The following is a 26,238-nucleotide window of genomic DNA, read 5'->3' as shown; positions in this document are numbered from 1 at the left end:
TTCTACGAAGATCTTTATCGGTCAGACCGCATAACAACATACGTTGTTCCCTTTGTCATCGGTATGTTACTTGCCCGAGATTCGATCATCGGTATCTCAATACCTAGTTCAATGTCGTTACCGGCAAGTCTCTTTACTCGTTCCGTAATACATCATCCCGCAACTAACTCATTAGTTGCAATGCTTGCAAGACTTAAGTGATGTGCATTACCGAGTGGGCCCAGAGATACCTCTCCGACAATCGGAGTGACAAATCCTAATCTCGAAATACGCCAACCCAACAAGTACCTTCGGAGACACCTGTAGGGCACCTTTATAATCACCCAGTTACGTTATGACGTTTGGTAGCAGACAAAGTGTTCCTCCGGTAAACGGGAGTTACATAATCTCATAGTCATAGGAACATGTATAAGTCATGAAGAAAGCAATAGCAACATACTAAACGGCGAGTGCTAAGCTAACGGAATGGGTCAAGTCAATCACATCATTCTCCTAATGATGTGATCCCATTAATCAAATGACAACTCATGTCGATGGTTAGGAAACATAACCATCTTTGATCAACGAGCTAGTCAAGTAGAGCCATACTAGTGACACTCTCTTTGTCTATGTATTCACACAAGTATTACGTTTCCGGTTAATACAATTCTAGCATGAATAATAAACATTTATCATGATATAAGGAAATAAATAATAACTTTATTATTGCCTCTAGGGCATATTTCCTTCAGTCTCCCACTTGCACTAGAGTCAATAATCTAGTTCACATCTTTATGTGATTAGTTCACATCTCCATGTGACTAATACCCAAAGGGTTTACTAGAGTCAATAATCTAGTTCACATCACTATGTGATTAACACCCAAAGAGTGATCATGTTTTGCTTGTGAGAGAAGTTTAGTCTACGGGTCTGCAACATTCAGACAGTATGTATTTCACAAATTTCTATGTCTACAATGCTCTGCATAGAGCTACTCTAGCTAATTGCTCCCACTTTCAATATGTATCCAGATCGAGACTTAGAGTCATCTAGATCGATATAAAAAGCTTGCATCGACGTAACTCTTTACGACGAACTCTTTTATCACCTCCATAACCTAGAAATATTTCCTTAGTCCTCTAAGGATAATTTTGACCGTTGTCCAGTGATCTACTCCTAGATCACTATTGTACTCCCTTGCCAGAAATCAGTGTAGGGTATACAAAAGATCTGGTACACAGCATGGCATACTTTATAGAACCTATGGCTGAGGCATAGGGAATGACTTTCATTCTCTTTCTATCTTCTGCCGTGGTCGGGCTTTGAGTCTTACTCAATTTCACACCTTGTAACACAGGCAAAAACTCTTTCTTTGACTGTTCCATTTTGAACTACTTCAAAATCTTGTCAAGGTATGTACTCATTGAAAAAACTTATCAAGTGTTACCGAGGTCTTTCTTTGAAAAAACTCCTTTCAAACACTCCTTTATGCTTTGCAGAATAATTCTACATTATTTCCGATCAACAATATGTCATTCACATATACTTATCAGAAATGGTGTAGTGCTCCCACTCACTTTCTTGTAAATACAGGCTTCACCGCAAGTCTGTATAAAACTATATGCTTTGATCAACTCATCAAAGCGTATATTCCAACTCTGATATGCTTGCACCAGTCCATAGATGGATCGCTGGAGCTTGCACATTTTGTTAACACCTTTAGGATCGACAAAACCTTCTGGTTGCATCATATACAACTATTCTTTAATAAATCCATTAAGGAATGCAGTTTTGTTTATCCATTTGCCAGATTTCATAAAATGCGGCAATTGCTCACATGATTCGGACAGACTTAAGCATAGATACGAGTGAGAAACTCTCATCGTAGTCAACACTTTGAACTTGTCGAAGACCTTTTGCGACAATTCTAGCTTTGTAGATAGTAACACTACTATCAGCGTCCGTCTTCCTCTTGAAGATCCATTTAATCTCAATGGCTCGCCGATCATTTGGGCAAGTCAATCAAAGTCCATACTTTGTTCTCATACATGGATCCCATCTCAGATTTCATGGCCTCAAACCATTTCGCGGAATCTGGGCTCATCATTGCTTCTTCATAGTTCGTAGGTTCGTCATGGCCAAGTAACATGACCTCTAGAATAGGATTACCGTACCACTCTGGTGTGGATCTCACTCTGGTTGACCTACGAGGTTCGGTAGTAACTTGATCTGAAGTTACATGATCGTCATCATTAGCTTCCTCACTAATTGGTGTAGGAGTCACAGGAACCGGTTTCTGTGATGAACTACTTTCCAATAAGGGAGCAGGTACAGTTACCTCATCAAGTTCTACTTTCCTCCCACTCACTTCTTTCGAGAGAAACTCCTTCTCTAGACAGGATCCAAATTTAGCAACGAATATCTTGCCTTCGGATCTGTGATAGAAGGTGTACCCAACTGTCTCCTTTGGGTATCCTATGAAGACACATTTCTCCGATTTGGGTTTGAGCTTATCAGGATGAAACTTTTTCACATAAGCATCGCAGCCCCAAACTTTAAGAAACGATAGCTTAGGTTTAATGCTAAACCATAGTTCATACGGTGTCGTCTCAACGGATTTAGATGGTGCCCTATTTAACGTGAATGCAGTTGTCTCTAATGCATAATCCCAAAACGGTAGTGGTAAATCAGTAAGAGACATCATAGATTGCACCATATCTAATAAAGTATGGTTATGACGTTCGGACACACCATTACACTGTGGTGTTCCAGGTGGCGTGAGTAGTGAAACTATTTCACATTGTTTTAACTGAAGGCCAAACTCGTAACTCAAATATTCTCCTCTACGATCAGATTGTAGAAACTTTATTTTCTTGTTACGATGATTCTCCACTTCACTCTGAAATTCTTTGAACTTTTCAAATGTTTCAGATTTGTGCTTCATTAAGTAGATATACCCATATCTGCTCAAATCATCTGTGAAGGTCAGAAAATAACGATACCCGCCGCGAGCCTCAACACTCATCGGATTGCATACATCAGTATGTATTATTTCCAATAAGTCAGTTGCTTGCTCCATTGTTCCAGAGAACGGAGTTTTAGTCATCTTGCCCATAAGGCATGGTTCGCAAGCATCAAGTGATTCCAAAATCCCATCAGCATGGAGTTTCTTCATGCGCTTTACACCAATATGACATAAATGGCAGTGCCACAAATAAGTTGAACTATCATTATTAACTTTGCATCTTTTGGCTTCAATATTATGAATATGTGTATCACTACGATCGAGATCCAACAAACCATTTTCGTTGGTGTGTATGACCATAGAAGGTTATGTAAACAGAACAACAATTATTCTCTAATTTAAATGAATAACTGTATTGCAATAAAACATGATCAAATCATATTCATGCTCAACGCAAACACCAAATAACACTTATTTAGGTTCAACACTAATCCCGAAAGTGTAGGGAGCGTGCGATGATGATCATATCAATCTTGGAACCACTTCCAACGCACATCGTCACTTCACCCTTAACTAGTCTCTGTTCATTCTGCAACTCCCGTTTCGAGTTACTACTCTTAGCAACTGAACCAGTATCAAATATCGAGGGGTTGCTACAAACACTAGTAAAATACACATCAATAATCTGTATATCAAATATACCTTTGTTCACTTTGCCATCCTTCTTATCCGCCAAATACTTGGGGCAGTTCCGTTTCCAGTGACCAGTCCCTTTGCAGTAGAAGCACTTAGTCTCAGGCTTAGGTACAGACTTGGGCTTCTTCACTTGAGCAGCAACTTGCTTGCTGATCTTCTTGAAGTTCCCCTTCTTCCCTTTGCCCCTTTTCTTGAAACTAGTGGTCTTGTCAACCATCAACACTTGATATTTTTCTTGATTTCTACCTTCGCCGATTTTAGCATTGCGAAGAGCTTGGGAATTGTTTTTGTCATCCCTTGCATACTATAGTTCATCACGAAGTTCTACTAACTTGGTGATGGTGACTAGAGAATTCTGTCAATCACTATTTTATCTGGAAGATTAACTCCCACTTGATTCAAGCGATTGTAGTACCCAGAAAATCTGAGCACATGCTCACTGCTTGAGCTATTCTCCTCCATCTTTAAGCTATAGAACTTGTTGGAGACTTCATATCTCTCAACTCGGGTATTTGCTTGAAATATTAACTTCAACTCCTGGAACATCTCATCTGGTCCATGACGTTCAAAACGTCTTTGAAGTCCCGATTCTAAGCCGTTAAGCATGGTGCACTAAACTATCAAGTAGTCATCATATTGAGCTAGCCAAACGTTCATAACGTCTGCATTTGCTCCTGCAATAGGTCCGTCACCTAGCGGTGCATCAAGGACATAATTCTTCTATGCAGCAATGAGGATAATCCTCCGACCACGGATCCAATCCGCATCATTGCTACTAACATCTTTCAACATAATTTTTCTCTAGGAACATATCAAAATAAACATAGGGAAGCAACAACGCGAGCTATTGATCTACAACATAATTTGCAAAATACTATCAGGACTAAGTTCATGATAAATTTAAGTTCAGTTAATCATATTACTTAAGAACTCCCACTTAGATAGACATCCCTCTAATCCTCTAAGTGATCACGTGATCCAAATCAACTAAACCATAACCGATCATCACGTGAAATGGAGTAGCTTTCAATGGTGAACATCATTATGTTGATCATATCTACTATATGATTCACGCTCGACCTTTCGGTCTCAGTGTTCCGAGGCCATATCTGCATATGCTAGGCTCGTCAAGTTTAACCTGAGTATTCTACGTGTGCAAAACTGGCTTGCACCCATTGTAGATGAACGTAGAGCTTATCACACCCGATCATCACGTGGTGTCTGGGCACGACGAACTTTGGCAACGGTGCATACTCAGGGAGAACACTTTTATCTTGAAATTTAGTGAGAGATCATCTTATAATGCTACCGTCAATCAAAGCAAGATAAGAGCATAAAAGATAAACATCACATGCAATCAATATAAGTGATATGATATGGCCATCATCATCTTGTGCTTGTGATCTCCATCTCCGAAGCACCGTCATGATCACCATCGTCACCGGAGCGACACCTTGATCTCCATCGTAGCATCGTTGTCGTCTCGCCAACTTATGCTTCTACGACTATCGCTACCGCTTAGTGATAAAGTAAAGCATTACAGGGCGTTTTGCATTGCATACAATAAAGCGACAACCATATGGCTCCTGCCAGTTGACGATAACTCAGTTACAAAACATGATCATCTCATACAATAAAATATAGCATCATGCCTTGACCATATCACATCACAACATGCCCTGCAAAAACAAGTTAGACGTCCTCTACTTTGTTGTTGCAAGTTTTACATGGCTGCTACGGGCTGAGCAAGAACCGTTCTTACCTACGCATCAAAACCACAACGATAGTTCGTCAAGTTAGTGTTGTTTTAACCCTCTCAAGGACCGGGCGTAGCCACACTCGGTTCAACTAAAGTTGGAGAAACTGACACCCGCCAGCCACCTGTGTGCAAAGCACGTCGGTAGAACCAGTCTCGCGTAAGCGTACGCGTAATGTCGGTCCGGGCCGCTTCATCCAACAATACCGCCGAACCAAAGTATGACATGCTGGTAAGCAGTATGACTTATATCGCCCACAACTCACTTGTGTTCTACTCGTGCATATGACATCTACGCATAAAACCAGGCTCGGATGCCACTGTTGGGGAACGTAGTAATTTCAAAAAAATTCCTACGCATACGCAAGATCATGGTGATGCATAGCAACGAGAGGCGAGAGTGTTGTCCACGTACCCTCGTAGACTGAAAGCGGAAGCGTTAGCACAACGCGGTTGATGTAGTCGTACGTCTTCACGATCCGACCGATCAAGTACCGAACGTACGGCACCTCCGAGTTCAGCACACGTTCAGCCCGATGACGTCCCTCGAACTCCGATCCAGCCGAGTTTTGAGGGAGAGTTTCGTCAGCACGACGGCGTGGTGACGATGATGATGTTCTATCGACGCAGGGCTTCGCCTAAGCACCGCTACAGTATTATCGAGGTGGACTATGGTGGAGGGGGGCACCGCACACGGCTAAAAGACCAAACGATCAATTGTTGTGTCTCTAGGGTGCCCCCCTGCCCCTGTATATAAAGGAGCAAGGGGGGAGGTGCGGCCAGCCAGGAGGAGGCGTGCCAGGAGGAGTCCTACTCCCACCGGGAGTAGGACTCCCTCCCTTCCTTGTTGGAATAGGAGAAGGGGGGGAAGAAGTGGAGGAGAAGGAAAGGGGGCGCCGCCCCCCTCTCCTTGTCCTATTCGGACTAGGGGGAGGGGCGCGCAGCCCTTGCCCTGGCCGCCTCTCCTCTTCTCCACTAAGACCCACTATGGCCCATTAACCCCCGGGGGGTTCCTGTAACCCCTCCGGTACTCCGGTAAAGTCCCGATTTCACCCGGAACACTTCCGATATCCAAATGTAGGCTTCCAATATATCAATCTTTATGTCTCGACCATTTCGAGACTCCTCGTCATGTCCGTGATCACATCCGGGACTCTGAACAACCTTCGGTACATCAAAAACTCATAAACTCATAATATAACCGTCATCGAAACTTTAAGCGTGCGGACCCTACGGGTTCGAGAACTATGTAGACATGACCGAGACACGTCTCCGGTCAATAACCAATAGTAGAACCTGGATGCTCATATTGGCTCCCACATATTCTACGAAGATCTTTATCGGTCAGACCGCATAACAACATACGTTGTTCCCTTTGTCATCGGTATGTTACTTGCCCGAGATTCGATCGTGGGTATCTCAATACCTAGTTCAATCTCGTTACCGGCAAGTCTCTTTACTCGTTCCGTAATACATCATCCCGCAACTAACTCATTAGTTGCAATGCTTGCAAGGCTTAAGTGATGTGCATTACCGAGTGGGCCCAGAGATACCTCTCCGACAATCGGAGTGACAAATCCTAATCTCGAAATACGCCAACCCAACAAGTACCTTCGGAGACACCTGTAGAGCACCTTTATAATCACCCAGTTACGTTGTGACGTTTGGTAGCACACACAGTGTTCCTCCGGTAAATGGGAGTTGCATAATCTCATAGTCATAGGAACATGTATAAGTCATGAAGAAAGCAATAGCAACATACTAAACGATCGAGTGCTAAGCTAACGGAATGGGTCAAGTCAATCACATCATTCTCCTAATGATGTGATCCCGTTAATCAAATGACAACTCATGTCAATGGTTAGGAAACATAACCATATTTGATCAACGAGCTAGTCAAGTAGAGGCATACTAGTGACACTCTGTTTGTCTATGTATTCACACAAGTATTACGTTTCCGGTTAATACAATTCTAGCATGAATAATAAACATTTATCATGATATAAGGAAATAAATAATAACTTTATTATTGCCTCTAGGGCATATTTCCTTCAGAAGCCACCAGAGGAGGGGAACCCTATCCCCTCGTGCCTTGGAGAATCCATGATAAGCGGACATGGCTCAAAGCAGCTACACGGAGAGCACCCACCCATACAACATGGCACCGAACGAGGGAGGACGCCACCTCCACAAGAGGCACTCAGTCGTTGTCGCCGCCCTCCCACCACATCACAACGAAGCCCGCAATCCACCTTGTTCCCAAAGTGGCGTCTTCAAAGAAGAATACAACGCCAAGGGTGTCGCTACTGCCCAACAGACTTGGGTTTTCACCCGGGAGGCAAAGGGGAAGGGACGGGGAGTAGCTGACTTGACTGGCGCCTTCAAGGAGGTGAGCGGCGCTCACGAGCGTCACCATCATCGAGGTCGGCTGTGAGAGCCTCACTTGATAGGAATGATATACTCCCTCCGTTCCCTTATACAAGGTCATTTCATATTTTTATATCTAATTTTGACCATTAATCTTACCAACAAAAAATGAGTTATATGCCACAAAAAGTATGTCATTGTATGCACATTTCGAAGAACTTTTCGATGATATATTTTTTATGACATATAATTTGTATTTTATTGACAAAAATTATAAGTCAAATTTTGACACGAAAAACGAAGTGGCCTTGTATAAGAGAATGGAGGGAGTACTACTCATATCAACAAGGAATTCTTCTTTTTCAGGAGCCAATTCGAAAAGAACTCCAAAGTTAAGCGTGCTCGGCTTGGAGCGATTTGAGCACGGGTGACCGACCAGAAAGTTGATCCGGGGTTCGTACAAGTGAGGACAAAGTGCGCAGGAAAGACTGGTGTTGGTCTGTGGGGCCAGTCTAGATCCGGACAGGCGTAACGGTTGGGAACCGGTGGTTGTGGCCGGGGCGTTACATCAGCAAGGCTGGCCAGGGATTTATCCCGGTCTTGACTTCCGGCCACCAACACCCCATCTAATGAAGGAACCGCCGCCCCAAGGGAAATAAATTCATATCTAGGGGAGGGGCTCGCCGAACAACAACGGAGGGGTGAGGCGGCCAAATCTGCGTCGTCGTTGTCGAAGTTGTCATGCCATGGCCCGCGTCCACTGGATGTCTCCCCGTCCACACCACCGAGAGAATGGGCCCGCGCCCGCCACCTTATGTCCCAGATCCAGTGGGGCCTATCCTGCTGGGGCCACCGCTCCGTAGCCTCACGCGAGTTACATGGAGCAGAGGCCCCACCATCACCTTCCTCGCCAGCGCCCCTAGATGCCCGACAGTTGCCTCAGGCTGTGGCGAGGGGAAACCGATGGGGAGAGAGAGGCGACAAGGTTTGGGTTAGCACCACTTGAATCACCCTAGCGGGGCGACGCAGGGGAGGGGTACTCAAAATAAGAAATATGATGCTTTCAAAGAGGGGGTGGTGGCAAGCACTCTTTCTATGGTGCTCCATGGCCACTCTTGAGTGTTGGGGGTGGGAGTGAATTGTGATGGATTTTCGTCACGGTGGACGTTGGGTAGTGGAGTTAATATGAAGAATATGGTTTTGGTCATGAGATGTTTGAAGAGGAAAATATAGGTTTTCCCCTAAAATCCTTTGTGAGTTATGATGGATCCATATCTCCACGAACTCTAATACCAGATAAATACACCTTGAACTTGTACAAAATCGGATCAATGTGAATCTGGGTAGTTTTGGAGAGGACTGAAGGTGGTTTTTGTTCTAATGATGTCCTTTGTGAGTTATGAAGGAAATATCGTTGCAGCCCGAGCCGGTCGTCAGGACAATGTATGTGATGCCTTCGGGGCCAAAGCACATGCGATGACACAAGCTATAGCCCTTGCTGCTGATCTAGGCATGCTACAAGTGATTTTTGAGACCGACTCCCAGCTTTTGGCCGATGCCCTGGACTTGCAGAAGGTTGATTCATCACCTTATGCTGCAATTATTGAGGATTCGAAATTCCAGCTAAAGCTGTGGTTCTCTAAGCATGTAATCTCTGCATGTCGGCGTAGTGCGAACCATGTAGCTCATGAACTAGCAGCCATTGGGCGCATGTATGAACCAAACCACTACATAGAGTGGGAGTCCGATGTACCAGCCCTTGTGGCTGATTGTGCTCAAGGCGATCTGCCTAAGCACCGTTAAGGTTCAATAAAGCTTTGCTTTATCTCAAAAAAATTCTGGGCATATGGCATGGCAGGAAAGAACGATTCGATCCAATTCCCCATCTCAGTACGAACCCTACCTTCCATCCTAATCTTGCGCACCAGAGGAGATTGGCAATGAACCCTAGCTCACACTGTGATTCCCCATTAGCCAACAAACACTAGATCCAATCTACGGCGGAAAGCAATGATGTTGCCCTCTGCTAGCTCCCACCAGCCGCCCTTTGTCTTCGCTAAGCATGGTGTTGCCATTGCATTCACCGGTATTGTATCGGGAGGGACAGAGCACGCGCCGAGCAGCTCTGCCATTGCCGCAGAAGGCGCCTCAATGGATTTCATGGAGCCCCATGAATCTTGGTCGTAGGTACTACAACTGCATGAAATCAAAGTTAAACTTCTATGCTTCTGTATGTTTTGGGCCGTGGCTTCGTTAAGCAATACTCAAGATCCATAATTTGTGCTACATTGTAGATTTTCATTCTTCAAGTGGCATGATAATCTAAACAATCAGTTCGTCACCCGGCTTCTTAGTGATTTGCAAGATGTTGTCAACCATTTGAGGCCCGATGTTAGGAAACTAAAGATTCAAAACCAACAACTCTGGCATTAAGTGATGGAGGCAAAGTCCAACATTTTTTGTGCTGATGCATCTTGAAGAAGTGGCTCGACCAAAGAAGGGAGTTGAAAAAATGGAGCAATTTTAACATGCTCCCTCTTACCCCTCTTTTCACATGGATAGTAAGAAGGTAAGAGTTAATCAAACTCACTACTTAATGCAATCAACGGCTCAAATCTATTTTATACTCTTACCTCTCATGTTAAAAGGGAGGTAAGAGGGAGCATGTTAAAAACCTCAAAAAAATGAAATTCAATGTCATCCACCAGTTCTGTCTACACAACCTTAACATTGATCAAAGAAATTTTGTTTCGTATGTGCATGGAATAAGTTTCATAAACTTTAGCTGAAACAAGGACTGGAACATCTAAAATTGTCTTATCTAAATTCTAGAGCTCTGCATCTTCTTCATTTGTTTGCTCTACATCTTCTGAATACCTCCACTTTAGTTCCTTTTTCCTTTCCCTACTCTACATCTTGAACTAACACTTGCCGACCCAAACGCGAAAGCGGACGTCCGTGTCCGCCTGGCCGACCCAAATGGACAAAATTGCCGTCCGTTTGGGTCGGCCCATTGGAGTTGCTCTAAAGGAACCCCTACAGTATAATTGGTTAGTCTGCACCTTCCCCGGTTTCACTCTGTTTTGTCGGATTTCATACGTCCGGACCGGTCTGAACATCCAAATGTGAATCACGATGCTGCAGTGCGAAGACAAGCAGACACCACTCCGCAATTTCTAATTGCAAAGGCAATTTTTCAGAGAGTGGCCGAGCCCCCCAAAAAAACAGACCATACATGAAGTTTATGGCCAAACTTAGTACACAGAGAAGAACAACGTCATAGGGAGAATTAAGCTGAGAAGAAAATTCAGAAGCCAAGCACGGACAGCACACACTGTCAAACTCAACCTGTGATTTTGCTTTTGATTTTGCTCATGTATCAAGAGAGTGTATATCTATCTGTCAACAGTTGCAACGGTGACAAACTTCCGCATCTGTAAGGTGATATATGCATGTATAATAACGAACCGAAACAAAGAAAGGGTAAATATACAGGGCTAAATCTAGCTGGATGAATATGAGTAAGGAATGAACTTTGGAAAGAATGGAGAGTGAGGGGGGTTTGTTCTTTTGTCAGGCTTCTTTCTTTGAGCTTTTTACTGGTGTGACATTATTCTGAATCAGGTCTTGGCAGAGAGCAGCTTCGCGTGATCCTGGGCGCTGCCAAGTTCAGGAAGGCGTCACTCACACTAGTATGAGCAAACAAAAAGATGGGGCACCAAGACAGCTACGTAGCATCTAGGTTCTTCTTCAGCAACCAGCCAGTAGGGTAATTGAGTTGAGGAGGTTCCAAATCGAAATTCCAGACCATAATCCGGGTGCAATTGTCTGCCAGGCCTTCCATTTGACTCTCGTCCTCGACAAGCCTCTCAATAAATCTTGACTCCTGCAATGGCACCATGTTTCAGTACAGTGATGATTTATTGATGTACTCTAGTAAGCATTGCCTTAGCAATTTCCCTATATAGTACACTACGGAATGGCTATGTTCTACTAGTTCATTTAGATCATTGTATTGGCTTTACTTGCTCTCATGGATATTCATATGGTTACATTTGGTTCACCCCAACAGATTGTACGTTCACAAAGCGTAATTAATAACAACTGCAGTTCGTCAAATAGGACGGCAATTACAAAGAACTACTCCCTCCATATCAAAATATAAGACATTTTTTGACACTATGATACAGAGGGAGTAAATAATAGTTGTCCTGACAGATATTTTCAAGCAAAAGCTAAGAAGATATCAAGATAAGTCATTTTTTCTTCCTAGGTATTTGAAATTTTGATGAACTCACCTGCAAGCCACCCCTTCCACCTGAATGGAGTATAATAGACCCTACAGTAGGGCTCTTCCATCTCTTAGGATCCCAAAGAATAGTGCTGTTAAAAGCAAATCCAGAAAAACCAATTGGAAATCGACGAAGTATACTGCTCTTCTGGTTTGTATGCCATCCAGTGACCTGATCACCCTTACAAAGGGGGCCTTCCAAAGCCAATTTATACTTGGTCCCAACATGCGTTGCTACTGGCCATGTACCAAAGCGCCTGCATAACATAACGCAAAATTCTGAGTAACATCTTAACTGTTCAATGAGAGAGATGCTCTTGGAGAATAGGTCACAATTTCAAATTTCATACTACTGGGTTCAGTGACAGATATTTCGACTTTTGATGTGAAATTGTAAACGGACATTATCACCTCTCTTGGTTTCACTGATAAAAACAATGTTCGGCATCCTTTGTACTTCATCATATCTTAACCAAGATTATATAACGTAGAACTATAAATCAGAAAAGAAAAGAACTCCTGATGAAAGACAACATTCATCCTCTATAATTCTATCATCACTTAACTGAGATTACATAACCAACAATCACAATAACTATGATCTCTAGAATTAAAGAAGATAAATAACTCTTGACAACTTCTGTTTGGCTGTCAAAAGAATGGCAAATGTAGAAATTCATCTGGAGTGAGGATAAGGACTAAATCTTAGGTTTGGTAGATTAAATGCATCAGCACAGCAACTTATAAAGGCAGTAAGTTTGTCAGCTCTTTGTCGTGTCGAAAATCACAAGCCAAAATTATTTCTCGGTATTCTAATACAGAGTTTAGTGCAAAGCCTTTAAATTTTTCTTTAATTATAAGGTTAGGAGGTACTGCTAAATTGCATCCCCACACAAGTCGGTTATGACTAAACAAGCAAGACACTTTACTGGATATCTTTAGAAAGCCTGTAAAGTAATAATCAATCAAGATTTAATTTAGTGGAGAAAAGATATGTGACCTACTACCACTACACTGCTTAAAATAGTCTACTTTTTGTTGTGCGGGACATTTTATAGCTGCATGGAGCCCCAGTGCACCAAAAACAAATTCAAAGCTACCAGAAATAAGGATGACAAAAGTGAAATAAAGGAAGAAAGATAGGATGTGCATTTCTATGTCAAACTCCATCCATCCCAACAATTGTGTACTATTAGCTTCAAGATAATATCCTATTACCAGAGTTGATTAATTCTAGCATTTAAAACATTACGCAGTATCAGCAAATTTGAGAAGGAAAAAAACATTTCATACTAACTAGCAAACATTCTTCAAGCAGTAAAAGATTTTACAACGTCAACATGCAGTGAGTAATACGAAGGTGAGCATAAGCCGACAAACAATAGTTTTCAAGTTTTGATGATAAAGTATGATGGTGGATTAATTTATATTTGTGCTGAGTTAAAGAGTGTCAAGATTTTACTAGTTTGCATCATGAATTGTGATAACTTAAAGCAGAATAGATCAACTGTCACCTGATTTTCCTCATTTCTTCAAATAGATCAACTGAGTATGCTCTCTCCTCATCGGCAAAATGCACTATACCATCTAGATGATGCTTCTTTATATGAAATATTGCATTGTTCTTTTGGCAGACAATAATCTTCCTAATATTTGAAACATTCCTATTGCATACAATATGTCTGTACATGATCCCAGAAGACCTCAGGATTTCTACTGTTTCACGGGACTGATATGGCCACTCCGCCACTATCCACAGAAGAGGAGGCGGTACATCCTTCAAGACATGAATCAGACGATGAAGGTAATATGCCTGGTGTGGTCGAACTGATGTTGCTGTCACAACTATCAGTTGCTTTCGAGCAACAATGCCAGAATCATTAACAGAATGTACAATAGGCAAGGCTTCCACAAAATCTGCCTCGTCATCCAACATTGCAGGAACTGGGGGACTCTCCTCAGCCTGCGGCTCATTAACCGCTTCAGATTCAGCCTCTGCTACAAATGGCTCCAGCTTGGTTCCTTGATGTTCAACCATTTGTCGTCTATCAATCACATCCCCGTCAAATGGAAGCCCAGCCTTTTCAGCAGGCATTTTGTTTGACAAATCAGCAGAGAAGAGCGGCGTGAATCCGATGAAAATGCCAATCATGAAACACACAAATAGATTGATCATGGCCTTTTTCCAGCCCATCCCCTTTGACTTTGGCCTCTCCAAGGACCTAGCATGCTTGTGGGACGATATAGTTGCCCACGCAGATTTTAGGCTGCTTGACATCAGGACAAGGTCAAGCGAAGCCAGCGAAGTCAGCACCCCTCTCATTGCAACATAGGACTGTGAGTAGGCCATCTTGGGAGACGGTGAGGGGTCGAATTCTGACCAGTCCTTAACCGACCCCTCTCGCTGCATTGTCCCGGCATTTCTTCGTGCCATTGCAGGTGCTCAATATGTCACGCATGTACAGCTCTAGAGTGAAGCAGAAGACATCACCTCTCTGAACCAAAATGCTGCTCTACAGACAAGTTGTGGCTCCAATCACTCCATCTCATACCAGCTCAGTCATAAACCGGATCAATTGCCCAACAAGAACAGGTACCGCAGCACCGGGTAGACCGTTCTGTCCTCAGAAATTCCAACTCCACGCCTAAGGAACGCCTTAAATTTCAGCCTTTTCTCCCGCTGCAACCAAAATTCTAACATATTAGCACACGGAGATCATAGATCTATAGCTATATAACGAACGCGATAACAACAAAGGAGGAAGCTCTAAACACAAACACAGCTGTATAAGCGCTCCAATCTAAATGTCAAAAAATGCAAATGGACAAAACAGAGGGGCAGGGGGGGGACGAGTTCTTGATCCAAGCCGGGGCAGAGCAAAGCAGCACCATGAAATTCCCCACATATGCTAACCACGGAACGCCTGGATTGGCTCTGTTCGAAAAAACAAACAGAAGGCATGGAATAAATATACCTCGGGATTGGGATTCGGATCCCGACCGTAGTATGTCGGATTACTTCACGAGGAATTCCCCGTCCGTCCCACGCCTCGCTCCCGGTTCTTGGCTTGGCCTCGGAGGAATTCGTGTCGCGAATTGAGACGGGAGGAGTTGGTGAGGGCGGAGGGGGATGGAGGGGGATGGAGAAGACGAAGAGGAGGAGGTAATGGTTGGAGGGAGGGGGGGGGGGGGGGGGGGGGGGGGGGATAATGGCGGCCCAGTCGGCGGTCGCCGTCGGAAGGTGGGCATGGGAGCCCTACTTGCATTTAAACCCTCCATGTCCTCGCTATTTTTTGGGTAATCATTATTGGTGGCTAAAGATATGCTGAGCTAGTCAATGCGGTATGGCAAAGGAAAATATTTGAGTACCCCACATGATTTTTTTTAAGCTCCCATATGATTTCTTCGCAGGAATGATGTTTCGGTGAAACTATTTGAACATCTTTCTACGAAGATGAAACTGTTTGAAAATGTTTATGGCACGCAGGGGCAAGGGCACCGACCCCATTTTTTCTTTTGGCTTCCAAATTTTTTTAACCGAAAGTCCAAATATTTTTCATTTGCATATTGGTGTTTCTTATGACGAGGGCTTAAGTGTTTGGATACATTTTGACGAAATTTTTAATCCTTGTTCAGTTGCAACTGTTGAAACTTGGTATGACGAATAATAAAATCGCAAATTTTCAAAACCAAAACTTAATGTGCCCTCATGCGGAATCCAACAACTTTGCGGATCACAAGGCACTCTGGCGGCCGAGGCGAATGGGCAGACGCATGCCCACACACCTGTGTGCCCCTGCGAGTTTCCTTGGGAAGATAATGATAGAACTTGTAGCCGTTGTCGTTTGTCTTCTTGTGGATGGATAATGGGTTAGAAGAAGAAATACAGTGCTTTCTTTTCGAACAGAACAAAAATATATATATGATATGTTTCACTCAAAAAAAGATACAGGTCACAGATACACGGTGAATAAATGTAAAATTTGGTTTCTCTAATGAGTCCCGCTAAGAATAGGCTCATCACCTTTAGGTTGGTGTCCCAATATTCAAATTTGGTCGGGATAGAGAAAACGACAAAATCCTATGCCCGTCTCAATATAATGACATGATTTCTCTGTGCAATTATGAGTTTACATATATCTTTGCTAGTAGATCTCATATGAACCGCGTAAAAGATGTCCCTAGCTAGTGCTTTCACTTTGCCCAACAATTATGTGCATCCTTCCTCTACGTTCTCCGCTCTCAAAAACTAAAAGCACATGTGAGAGGTTCCCCTTAATCGAGTTCTCCATGTGGTGGATGGGGGATTAGTATATCACCTACGATGCTACTCGATGACCACATCATGGTCTTGTTCTCTCTATGCTCGATGATCCCAATTCAAAGTTGGAGATGCAAGAAAGCTCTTTGCTGCTTGGATCCCGCGTATCCAAATGACGCCCCTGAGGAGTGCAATTCTATGTAAGAAAAAAAGGATGATATGCACTATGTTTTCCTGATTTGGTCGATAACGTAGTTAAACGTAGTGTTACTTTCTCGAGACCGTATTCGTCGGTCTCATTGTCCCTTGTACTCACTCTGTTTCTTTTTACTCTGCATATAAGATTTATGTCGAGTCAAACTTTACAAACTTTGACGAAATATGCATAAAAAAAATCAACATCTACGATACCAAATATACATAATATGAAATTACATTCCATAATGAATCTAATGATATTTATTTAGTATTGTAAATATTAATATTTTTTTCTATAAGTTTGGTCAAAATAAAGATACTTTGACTTCGCACAAAAGTTATATGCAGACTAAAAAGGAACGGAGTGAGTACAAAGTAAAAAAAAAGCTTATGTTTCCTTCATGGACCTTTGGAAGAGCCGAAATATCAACCTTGACCACGGGTCTAGACACCAAAAAGTTGACATACCGCATACATGAAATCGAAATGCATAAAAGAAATGTATGACCATTTCAACTTCATATGTTTACTCTTTTAGAATTGCGAATTGTTTAATACACGACAAGATGGAAAGAATTCCAGTACGTCCATGTGAGATGACAAATATTCTACGGCATGAGCTGTTTTCTAGCCGCAACCACTCCGGCTCCCTGTCATGTGCTACACGCGTCTACTGCGGCAATCTTAAAAGATGTCCAAATTGGGAGCGTCCCTCTCACCAGGCACCAGCAACGAACGAAATGCTTTGCTTTAAGTGCTCTCTAAGAAATAACCGAAAAGCTTCCTCTCAAAGTCTTAGTTTATTCCTGCCCCTACGGAAATAGGCGGAAGCACGGGGCTGTAGGTGCGAAGTGCCACGAGGTTTGAACCAGGGGAAACTTGAGGCGTGAGTGAGATAGCCATGAGATGAGCGACGCCCCACCCGCCGTCGGTTCGCGGCGCGGAGTCCGTCCGAACCACCGCCGGTCCACCTCGCGCTTGGAGCCGGTTCGCCGGCCGTGCGAGGGGCTGCGGCGCCCGGCGCGTGGGTGTTTCTTCTTCTTCTTCTTCTGAAAGATCAGTGACGTAAATTTGTGCTTGTGCGTGGTAGTCAACCGCGGTTTATGACGCGTTGGTGACCTCTGCGAGCACGTGGAGCGAAAGGTGGCGCGGGCGAAACGAACCCTGGCCGACTCGTCCGTCCCGGTTGCTTCGATTCTCTGGCTGCTCCGTATGCGATCTGCGGTGCCACGAGCTCGCACGCACAGTCTGCATCCGCGTAGCGTCGACGCATCGGTTGGTCCTACGACGAGCGCACGGAGGTCAACACCCAACGGCGAGCGTGTGGAAAGAGGCTACAGAGCAGCCAACCAGCAGACCGAAACAACGTGGAAGCTCCCGACGTCCGCGAGGCCGAAACGCTTTGACGGGAGCGCGCGCCGGCCGGCCGGTTCGTTGGTGCCGCGTCGTCGTTGGAGTTTGGTACGTACTGGAGTAGTAGAGTACAATAACATGGCAGCGAGTCGCGTGAAGAGATTGTGCCGTTGCCCGGTCCATTTCCCCGGATCTCGACAACGGAGCGGCCGGCACCAAACCCCCTCTTTCTTTCCCTGGCGCTTGATCGCGTCCACTGTCCACAGCTTTGGTCCTTTTCTGGGTTTTGTTGTCACCTAACCGTGCCGGGGTACCTGGCCGCGGTGCAAAGCAACACATGTAGGCTCATGTGTCTCGCTGAGCGACAGGCAAACCGACTGGGACTAGCCAGGGGCATGCGTGTCGCTGCTGCGCACTTAATATGCTGCGTCGTAGGAATCAAAATAGGCGTCGCCGCCGGATCTTCCAAGAGTTCTCCTGTTGCTGTAGCTTCATTTTTCAGTAATAACAGGCGATCGTTCGTGCTACGAGCGAAAAAAGCTACGTTAAACCATGTCTCTTCACTTTTATTGATGGAATAAGAGCATCTACAGCCAGACATAGTTAAACCGGCCATTCAAATGTCCGCAGATAATCCAACACATAATGTCCTGCTACTACATTAATACATGTCATCAGACTATCAAAAATTGGCTACATAAATCATGTCATCGGGCTATCAAAATTTGACATGTTCTACATACTAAGTTATGGAGAAAGATCAGCCACCGCTGTCTTTGACCTTGCCCTTGTCGTCTTTATCACGGAAGTAGTGCTTGAAGACGCAAAATGGATCGAGTCGGATCAACTCATCGACGAAGCTGTCTAACCCATCATCGTTCCCCTTTTCCTTTTTTAGGGGGCGCCCGACCATGGCACGGAACGCCGTTTTGCTCTCGGGCGAGGATGTGCGTGCTCCTCCTTTGCCGCTTCTGGAGGATGCGGGCACAGATGGCTTCCTCGTCCAATGCATCGTGCGTCGCCACCTCCATCGCCACCACGTCGGCAGCGAGGCAGGACTCCGCCTCCCATGTCCTCTGCTTCGCACAGGGGCACACCGCTCCCTATAACCCTCGTACGCTTCCACACCGGAGTTGGGACGGCAGGCGCACCTCGCCCGTCCGGCAACGCAGTGGGCACGCGGCTCAAACCTCCAATCCGAGATCCGAGCGTTATTTGTGCCGACGCAACGGATTCCCGTTGGATCAACTCCAACCTCGGTTGGGCACACTCCACCCAGGAGCGGCGGACGGCCATCGCCTCTTCGTCCCTGCATGGGACGATGCCCTAGTTAACGGATCAGGAGATCTTAGAGTCGGATCTGTTGCCTGACATGCCGGAGAAGACTGGAGATTGCCGGAACAAAACTTGGGGATGGAGTGGAGTGGCTAGGGTTTGGTTCGGGATGCAGATGGGGACGAATATATGTGGGTTGGTGTTGGGGAACGTAGCATGCAATTTCAAAAAAATTCATACGATCACATAAGATCTATCTAGGAGATGCATAGCAACGAGAGGGGAAGAGTGTGTCCACGTACCCTCGTAGACCGAAAGCGGAAGCGTTATATTAACGCGGTTGATGTAGTCGAACGTCTTCGCGGTCCAACCGATCAAGTGCCGAACGTATGGCACCTCCGAGTTCAACACACGTTCAGCTCGATGACGTCCCTCGAACTCTTGATCCAGCAAAGTGTCGAGGGAGAGTTTCGTCAGCACGACGGCGTGGTGACGGTGATGGTGATGTGATCCGTGCAGGGCTTCGCCTAAGCACTACGACAAGATGACCGGAGGAGTAAACGGTGGAGGGGGGCACATCACACGGGTAAGAAACAATTGATCTGCTTTGGGGAGCCCCTGCCCCCGTATATAAAGGAGGAGAGGGGAGGAGGCCGCCCTAGGGGGCGCGCCAAGTGGGGGGAAACCCACTAGGACTCCTAGTCCTAGTCGCCCCCCTTCCTTCTTTCGGAGGGGGAAAGGTGGAAGGAGAGGGAGAGGGAGAAGGAAAGGGGGGGCGCCCCCTTCCCCTTGTCCAATTTGGACTGCCCATGGAGGGCGCGCGCCACCCCTTGTGGGCTGCCCTCTCTCTCCCATATCTCCCATAGTGGCCCATTACTTTCCCCGGGGGGTTCCGGTAACCTCCCGGTACTCCGATAAATATTCGAAACGCTCTGAAACCATTCCGATGTCCGAATACTATCGTCCAATATATCAATTTTTACCTCTCGACCACTTCGAAACTCCTCGTCATGTTCGTGATCTCATCTGGGACTCCGAACAATCTTCGGTCACCAAAACACATAACTCATAATACAAATCGTCATCGAACGTTAAGCGTGCGGACCCTACAGGTTCGAGAACTATGTAGACATGACCGAGACACCTCTCCGATCAATAAGCAATAACGGAACCTGGATGCTCATATTGGCTCCCACATATTCTACGAAGATCTTTATCGGTCGAACCGTTATGACAACATACGTTATTCCCTTTGTCATCGGTATGTTACTTGCCCGAGATTCGATCGTCGGTATCCTCATACCTAGTTCAATCTCATTACCGGCAAGTCTCTTTACTCGTTCCGTAATGCATCATCCCGCAACGAACTCATTAGTCACATTACTTGCAAGGCTTATCATGATGTGCATTACCGAGAGGGCCCAGAGATACCTCTCCGATACTCGGAGTGACAAATCCTAATCTCGATCTATGCCAACCCAACAAACACCTTCGGAGATACCTGTAGAGCATCTTTATAATCACCCAGTTACGTTGTGACGTTTGCTAGCACACAAGGTATTCCTTCGGTATCCGGGAGTTGCATAATCTCATAGTCAAAGGAATATGTATAAGTCATGAAGAAAGCAATAGCAATAAAACTTAACGATCATTATGCTAAGCTAACGGATGGGTCTTGTCCATCACATCATTCTCCTAATGATGTGATCTCGTTCATCAAATGACAACACATGTCTATGGTTAGAAAACTTAACCATCTTTGATTAACGAGCTAGTCTAGTAGAGGCTTACTAGGGACACGGTGTTTTGTCTATGTATCCACACATGTATCAAGTTTTCGGTTAATACAATTCTAGCATGAATAATAAACATTTGTCATGATATAAGGAACTATAAAATAACAACTTTATTATTGCCTCTAGGGCATATTTCCTTCAGTCTCCCACTTGCACTAGAGTCAATAATCTAGTTCACATCGCCATGTGATTTAACACCAATAGTTCATATCACCATGTGATTAACACCCATAGTTCACATCGCCATGTGACCAACACTCAAAGGGTTTACTAGAGTCAGTAATATAGTTCACATCGCCATGTGATTAACACCCAAAGAGTACTAAGGTGTGATCATGTTTTGCTTGTGAGAGAGGTTTATTCAACGGGTCTGCCACATTCAGATCTGTATGTATTTTGCAAATTTCTATGTCTAGAATGCTCTGCATGGAGCTACTCTAGCTAATTGCTCCCACTTTCAATATGCATCCAAATTGAGATTCAGAGTCATCCGGATTAGTGTCAAAGCTTGCATCGACGTAACCCTTTATGACGAACTCTTTGTCACTTCCATAATCGAGAAAACATTTCCTTAGTCCTCTTCAGGTATTTCAGGATGTTCTTGACCGCTGTCCAGTGATCCACTCCTGGATTACTTTGGTAACTCCCTGCTAAACTTATAGCAAGGCACACATCAGGTCTAGTACACAGCATTGCATACATGATAGAACCTATGGCTAAGGCATAGGGAATGACTTTCACTTTCTCTCTATCTTCTGCAGTGGTCGGGCATTGAGTCTGACTCAACTTCACACCTTGTAACACAGGCAAGAACCCTTTCTTTGACTGATCAATTTTGAACTTCTTCAAAACCTTATTAAGGTATGTGCTTTGTGAAAGTCCAATTAAGCATCTTGATCTATATCTATAGATCTTGATGCCCAATATATAAGCAGCTTCACCGAGGTCTTTCACTGAAAAATTATTATTCAAGTATCCTTTTATGCTATCCGGAAATTCTATATCATTTCCAATCAACAATATGTCATCCACATATAATATTAGAAATGCTACAGAGCTCCCACTCACTTTCTTGTAAATACAGGCTTCTCCAAAAGTCTGTATAAAACCATATGCTTTGATCACCTCATCAAAGCGTATATTCCAACTCCGATATGCTTGCACCAGTCCATAAATGGATCGCTGGAGCTTGCACACTTTGTCAGCACCTTTAGGATCGACAAAACCTTCTGGTTGCATCATATACAACTCTTCTTTAAGAAATCCAATAAGGAATGCAATTTTGACATCCATTTGCCAGATTTCATAATCATAAAATGCGGCAATTGCTAACATGATTGGGACAGACTTAAGCATTGCTACGGGTGAGAAGGTCTCATCGTAGTCAACTCCTTGAACTGGTCAAAAACCTTTCACGACAAGTCAATCTTTGTAGACAGTAACATTACCATCAGCGTCAATCTTCTTCTTGAAGATCCATTTATTCTCTATGGCTTGCCGATCATCAGGTAAGTCCACCAAAGTCCATACTTTGTTCTCATACATGGACCCCATCTCAGATTTCATGGCCTCAAGCCATTTTGCGGAATCTGGGCTCATCATTGTCGGTGTCAAAACCGGCGGATCTCGGGTAGGGGGTCCCGAACTGTGCGTCTAAGGTCGATGGTAACAGGAGACGGGGGACACGATGTTTACCCAGGTTCGGGCCCTCTCGATGGAGGTAATACCCTACTTCCTGCTTGATTAATCTTGATGAGTATGAGGATTACAAGAGTTGATCTACCACGAGATCGTAATGGCTAAACCCTAGAAGTCTAGTCTGTCTGATTATGATTGCCTCTACGGACTAAACCCTCTGGTTTATATAGACACCGGAAGGGCCTAGGGTTGTACATAGTCGGTTACAGAGGAAGGAATCTTCATATCCGGACGCCAAGCTTGCCGTCTACGCAAAGGAGAGTCCCATCCAAACACGGGAGGAAGTCTTCTATCTTGTATCTTCATGGGCCAACAGTCTGGCCCACGTCACATAGGCCGGACGCCCGAGGACCACTTAATCCAGGACTCCCTCAGTAGCCCCTGAACCAGGCTTCAATGACGATGTGTCCAGCGCACCGATAGTCTTTGGCATTGCAAGGCGGGTTCTTCCTCCGAATACTTCAAAGCGTCTGATCCGAAAAGTTATACTCGGCCTTCCATTAATGTTGTACCCCTTGGCTTCTGCGCCTCCATTGCTTCGGCCTCCATGTGTCGAGCGAACATGATAGGTCAGAGTATTTTTGCACATAACACCCTGGCCATGTAAGAAAGGCATATATTTAAGTAGATTGGATCTCAGATGCCATCTCACATCAGGCGAAGAATCCTTAGAGCTTGCTAGGAGAAACCATTCCAGCATGGCTAGCGTTCCCAGTTCTTCCTCCCGCCCCATGGCTCCAAAAAAGGCGATTGGGAGAAATGTTCAGTATCCCACGACCAGCTGAGTAAGCTTCAAACGCAGGGATTCCTAGTCCCCGTCCGGGCAGGATTAACCACTTTCACAGGCGAAGCCCTGGCGGAAAATTTCCCCAATCCAACCAGGGGGGAGCGAGTGTGCTTCATATCCTTCTTAATAAGAGGCGTCAGGTTTCCAATCAACCCTTTCCTCCGAGGTCTCCTGGAGTACTACGGCCTCCAACTGCACAACCTTACTCCGGCCTCCATCCTGCATATCGCGGGTTTTGTCGCTCTTTGTGAGCTATTCCTGGGCTGCGAGGCCCACTTTGTTCTATGGAGGAAACTCTTCTACCTCGTCCCCCGTACCCAAAAGGATCCGTATTCGAAGTGGGTGGCGCCGAGATATGGCGCATAGCCGGGACCGGATACTTGTCCGGCACGCTGAAGAAGGCATCCGAAGACTGGCCCTCGGAGTGGTTTTATATTGAAGACGTCGCTCTCCCCGACCCAGTCCGAATGGGCCTCCCCGAATTTTCCAGTGCTCCGTTGAAGAAACTCCACAGCTGGCGTCCTCAGAGCCTCGAGGAGGAAGACAGCGCAGAAGTCCGGCAATTGATGGGCAAGATAAGGGCACTTGCCCAGTCCGGATTATCAATAATCGAGGTAATGGCAACTTCCATAGCGCGAGGTGTTCAGCCACTCCAATTCAGGGGGCTCCCTATGTGGCACTACAATGGGGAAGATGACGCCTCATGCTGTGGACGAAAGGGTCCGGATTCCCTCACTGCCCTGGCCACAATACTGGCCAATCTGTATAAAGGGGAGAAATAGGAATTCACTCGTCTTACGCACCGAGAGGGATTTTCCATGTACAATCCTCCTAGCTGGGTGAGTTTTTAATCCCACCACTTTATTCAATCCTCTCCCCGAGTCATGCTTAACCGACATTAACCTGTCCGTTAATAGGAATGGCGGAGGGTTACCGCGGGGATCCATAGCCCCGCTCCACAGCCGGAGAACCATAACCGGGACCTTGATCCCGGATTTGAAGAAGATCCGAACATATTTGTAGAGCTCAAAGAGGGAGTCTTCTACCAGGCGAGCTATGATGGCACAGAAGTGGCTATCACGGCCGATTATCCTGGCCTCCTTCCTGCCTCATATGTAAGTAAGCAGGAGACATTTCCTCCGAAGGAGCTTCCTCATTATGCCTCACCCGCCGCACTGTCTTGTGCTCCAAAGGGGAGGCACTCGACGCGTCATATTGCACCAGAGGCATCTCAGAAGAGAACGGCGCCTGCGCCGGGCGGGTCTTTGAAGAGAAAGGCAAATGACAACACGGCCAAACCTTCATAAAAGAGGTATGGCTTTAAATATGCCCTGCAGCAGTCACATCGAACCATGACATTGTCGGTTTTATTAGGAAGAGCATTCGCCGGACCGTGTCCGAGGGGCCTGCCGGTCGCGCCCCCACCAATCAGGTTCCAGACCCTGCTTCTAGGGCGGGGGCAGACACGGGAACGACGCCGGATTATCCTCCTTCAGAGGATTCGGATAATGTATCTGTCACGAACTCCGAAGTAGAGAGTGTCATGCATCATCGGCGCCGGAGGGCCGCTCTTCGTGACCCCGGCTTTACTAAAGAGGCGTTCGACGCCTTCAGCTCGGCTGATGCATACATCCGAGATGCTCGGGATGGGCTTACCAGAGTCACTGGTCAGTATTTGAAAGATATGCGGGTAAGCACGCATTGTACAGATCTAGTAATCATGTACCAGTAGCCCCTGAGACTTGAAACAGTTGAAAAACTGATTTAAGGATCGTTGTATAATTAGGTACTCACAGAGAAGAACAACATGATGTCTCATGAGCTGGAAAAGTGCCGGACTCAGCTAGCTGTTGCTACCGCCGAACTGGAGAAGTCCAAGGAGGCACCGCCTGGTAATGTTCCTCTCCATCCATAAAAAGTATAATCATGTACCAGTAATGTTGATACTGTTACGTTTCGGATGACAGGATCAGTGGATCAACTGAAAGAGGAATTGAAGGTCGCGCGGGCGGGTAAACAACAGGCCGAAAGGCAACTGGCCGTAGGCGAACGTGTATTGACACGGGTCAGAGATGATAAGAACAAGCTGCAGGATTCCAACACCCTTCTAGGCGAAGGGCTAAAACATGTACGAGCCCAACTAGCGGACGCCGTAAAGGAAAATAGGAGGCTACGAGGTGGCATATTCAGTATGCTTTTGAACTTACTCCTGTGTAATTCGACAAAGAAATGAGCTGACAGATTTATGTCTGCAGGTATGCTGACTGGCCGTTCTGAAGAGGAAGTGTCCGGACCTCAAGGCGATCTGCTGCAAGAGCTGTCGCAGGTGCACGAGCGAGCTCGGCAAGCAATGCGGAGCGTTGCCAAGGCTTTGTGGCCATCCGCCTCCCCTCCAGGAAGTATGGAGGAGCTTGTGAAGCTATTCCAAGGAGCTCGGCGGCGCTTTCAATTATGGAAAATATCGGCCTGCCGAGAAGGTGCGCGAGAGGCCTGGGCCATGGTTAAAACACAGTACACCAAGCTTGATCCGAATCATATGGCCCGGGTCGGACCTCGGGGGTCAGATGGATAAGAAATTCCAGTTAATTTGGTATATGACCAAGTAAAGATAGCCGCCAAGTTTTCCCAATAGGATTGTAAGCTAGACAACCTGTTAGACGGCATAGAGGAAGAAGGTTTTGAGTCCAAGTGACTATGTACTTCAATTGACAAATTTGTCCCTAGCCGGATTGTAAAATGATTGTCATGGCAGACCTTTTCGCTTCAACCTCGGGACCCGAAGGTGCGGAGTGTTTCCAAATACTGGATCGACAATA

The 26,238-nt window shown here is 45.4% G+C and overlaps 1 protein-coding gene across 1 annotated transcript; it reads right to left on the bottom strand.

Annotated features, from left to right (window-relative positions):
* Window positions 1-11,100: 11,100 nt before the first annotated feature.
* On the bottom strand, window positions 11,101-15,290 carry LOC109766107 (probable beta-1,4-xylosyltransferase IRX9L). Its single transcript, XM_020324878.4, has 4 exons — window positions 15,030-15,290; window positions 13,569-14,734; window positions 12,062-12,311; window positions 11,101-11,649 (listed from the first exon to the last, which is right to left on the bottom strand). The coding sequence occupies exons 2-4, from the start codon at window positions 14,486-14,488 to the stop codon at window positions 11,491-11,493; spliced, it is 1,329 nt and encodes a 442-aa protein (XP_020180467.1). The 5' UTR covers window positions 14,489-14,734; window positions 15,030-15,290; the 3' UTR covers window positions 11,101-11,490.
* Between the last annotated feature and the right edge of the window lie 10,948 nt (window positions 15,291-26,238).

This window comes from Aegilops tauschii, chromosome 3, assembly GCF_002575655.3.
Source record: "Aegilops tauschii subsp. strangulata cultivar AL8/78 chromosome 3, Aet v6.0, whole genome shotgun sequence".
NCBI classification, from domain to species: domain Eukaryota; kingdom Viridiplantae; phylum Streptophyta; class Magnoliopsida; order Poales; family Poaceae; genus Aegilops; species Aegilops tauschii.
The sequence above is the reverse complement of the archived record's forward strand: the minus strand, read 5'-3'. Positions and strand labels throughout refer to the sequence as shown.

Bases quoted from the DNA above. Each gene is read 5' to 3' on its own strand.
- LOC109766107 (XM_020324878.4), bottom strand. From the start codon at position 14,488: ATGGCACGAAGAAATGCCGGGACAATGCAGCGAGAGGGGTCGGTTAAG. The intron at 12,312-13,568 runs GTGACAGTTGAT...TATGTTATGCAG, and splicing joins GAAGAAATGAGGAAAATCAG to GCGCTTTGGTACATGGCCAG. The intron at 11,650-12,061 runs GTGAGTTCATCA...GTGCCATTGCAG, and splicing joins GTGGAAGGGGTGGCTTGCAG to GAGTCAAGATTTATTGAGAG.